This window comes from Amblyomma maculatum, chromosome 1, assembly GCF_055883805.1.
Source record: "Amblyomma maculatum isolate TAMU_Amacu chromosome 1, ASM5588380v1, whole genome shotgun sequence".
NCBI lineage: Eukaryota > Metazoa > Arthropoda > Arachnida > Ixodida > Ixodidae > Amblyomma > Amblyomma maculatum.
In genome coordinates, this window is record NC_139344.1 from 463,083,866 (window position 1) to 463,086,676 (window position 2,811).

Consider the following 2,811-nt stretch of genomic DNA (forward strand, 5'->3'; position numbering starts at 1 on the left):
GCCAGTATGCCACTCGTCCGATCGCTCCGCGCTGCGCTCCTCCCACAAACCTCTTACTAACCTGTGACAGCCGCAAGGACTATCAACTCTGACCGGCCCTGCCCGCAGGTGGTGGTTGAATTGTGACCTTCCCAAACGGCACGATTCAGGCGCCCACAGAAGCAAGTGTGGCATATACTGCGTATTTCCATTCCTGTGAACCAATTATGAAAGGCACGCTTCAGAGCTTAAGTGGAAGACGTGACCACACATGGTACACACTGCAAAAATAATAATTCATGAATAATGCGAGCGCCCACACCGAAGTGCCGGGTAACATGTGCAGTAACCGATAATTCACACACTCTCAGAGAAAAGCATCATGTTTTGAGCAGCTTGCCTATATACCACGATAAAAAAACATTCGCTTTTCAAAAAATGCCTCGAATGGCGTCGTTTCAGCATTAAACTCTATGGCGCCCGTTCCTCGGTTTCGCTTCGTGGTCGCCGTCGCTGTTGTCCCTCGTACGCAGCTATAGGGCAGCACGCGCTCCCCCTCCTTTCTCTTCCTCCGTGCCGGCGACCATGCGTGTTCTCTGATTGCTGCGCAGAATTTTGCGATACCTTTCGCCACGGGTGTACCCCCACCCCCCCCTCCTTCTTCCTGCTTGGCGGCGACGCGGCGACGGTGTTCGGTTGCCTAAAGGCCCGTTCACACTACGCCAGATATCCTGCGAGCGAAGCGAATTCGGTCGCTTTTGACGCCGACCGAGGCGGAAAGCGACGCGGAGAGGGCGATCGGTCCCCGACCGATTTTTTCCGCTTTCGCCGCGGTAGGAAGTGTCGTTTTGGGCGTCACATCCTGCGTAATTTTCAACATGGCAGCCACCGCGTCTGTGACTCCGACGTTCTCCGTGGAGATGTTTATCGACGCCATAAAGGAGCACCCGATACTCTACGACAAGAGCCATCTAAATTTTAAGGACGTGGCGTACAAAGATCAGTTATGGGAAAAAATCGGCAAAGAAATGGGCGTCAGTGGTAAGTACAACTGCTATTCCTGCTTGCTCGCGCCGATGCATGCCGATGCCGGAGCACAGCTCGACTTTTTCAGAGCCAGTATTATGTTTTGTGCCTAGTCTCAGTCACACGTAAGCAATAATTTTGCCCGCGCCGCTGCTTGTTACTATCCAGTGCATGCGCAGCTCGTGCGCCGTGGCTCGCCCGAGCGTACGCGCATGACGCTGACGGCACCGCGAAAGCAGCGCAGTACAATGCGAAAGGTTCTGGGCGACAGTGGTGAGCGTTACTTATTTTTATCGAATCATAATCTGCGCCGGCAGCCGATGCACGGGAATGATGCCCGCAAGCGGTAGTGGTTGTGTTATTGTCGACCAAAGACAGAACTGCTGACGAGTGTTGTGGCAGAGCATGAATAGCCGTTCAAAATAATCGTAGCTGCTGCGCTGAATGGCTTGAAAGGCCGCAAAACATGAAAATGAGAAGGCCATCAATTCGCTTCACGCTAATTTACAACCGAAGAATAACAGTGCCTTTTATTTTTTGTAGGTTCGCTGTGCCAAAAAAAATTTAAAAATTTGAAGGACACCTTCATGAAGATAAGGAATCAAATAAGAACAACTATGAAGAGCGGTGCCGGTGCCGCAGACGTCACCACTATTAAATGGAAACATTTTCCACAGATGCAAGCCATCATGGAACCAGTTTCGAGAGACCCTATGTGAGTAGAGTAATTTCCCAAAATGTACAAGATATGTAGCCTAGGTTGTTGTGTTATCCATGCGAAGCCTCGGGAGGGAACAAAACCTACACTCAATATATGACTGTTACAGATTATCAAGATTTTGGAAACAAAATGCAAGTTATCATGCTCTCCTTATGTGTAAATATATTTTGCAGGCTCTACTCAAGTCTCGATTTTGCCCCTTCCCAAGAGTAAGTTGATAAAAAATGTTCTACGTACTTTCTCACATAAGTTATGATATCTGCTACTCATGACCAGGCCTAAAATGAATGTGTTGCAGTTTTATTGCATCAACTTAGTTAGGCCATAAAGAATTACAGGTTTATTCATGTCATAATTGCTGTTCACTGGAAGCAGAAACCAGCAAGATCACGCTGAACTGCCTGGAACGTCCCCTTCTGTTCAGTCAAGCGGCCCAGCCACACCAGTAACAGCTGCAACTGAAAGGTAAACATCTCTGAACGTAGGCATACAAAACAACAGTCATTAAAATGTAATGCGATCAGTACAAGCATGGCATTTGCACTTTCAATTTTACAGCAATCTCGTGACAAACGAAACTGCAGATGAATGTGATTCTGACATTGAAAGGTAGGTGGAGCACTCGACACGAGCTTTTTTCTCTTGTAACACACACCTGCACCTCGGCGCTTGCTATAGTGCTTCTAGAATGAGTGCATTTCACTGCTCAGAAGGCTTTAATTTTTTTTAAAAGGACTCCAAGGCCAAAAAAAGCCCGGCAGTCACCAAGGAGACAACAGAGGTAAAACAGAAATGGATGAACAATGCATAACTGCAACAGCATTTTTCAACTTGCAGCCCATCTAAAGCCCCTCAACATGCTGCTGTCGCTGCTGCCTGTATGGAGCACTTGCAGTTGGTGCGGACAGACAGGCAGCAGAGGCATCAACATCAGCGGGAGCCACAAGATGCTGTGCACCACATATGCATGGCACTTGCTGCGCAGCTCCGAACGCTTAATCAAAGGGATCAGTGTGATACAATCTTTGAAATCCAAACCTTAATATATCACAAGATGCAAAGAGCCATGAATGAAGATGAATCAA

The 2,811-nt window shown here is 48.0% G+C and overlaps 1 protein-coding gene across 1 annotated transcript; it reads left to right on the plus strand.

The window, feature by feature from the left end:
* The first annotated feature begins 857 nt into the window (after positions 1-857).
* LOC146209811 (transcription factor Adf-1-like) lies at positions 858-2,527 on the plus strand. Its single transcript, XM_084581223.1, has 4 exons — positions 858-1,020; positions 1,549-1,720; positions 1,900-1,935; positions 2,102-2,527. The coding sequence occupies exons 1-4, from the start codon at positions 858-860 to the stop codon at positions 2,193-2,195; spliced, it is 465 nt and encodes a 154-aa protein (XP_084437349.1). The 3' UTR covers positions 2,196-2,527.
* Positions 2,528-2,811: the final 284 nt, after the last annotated feature.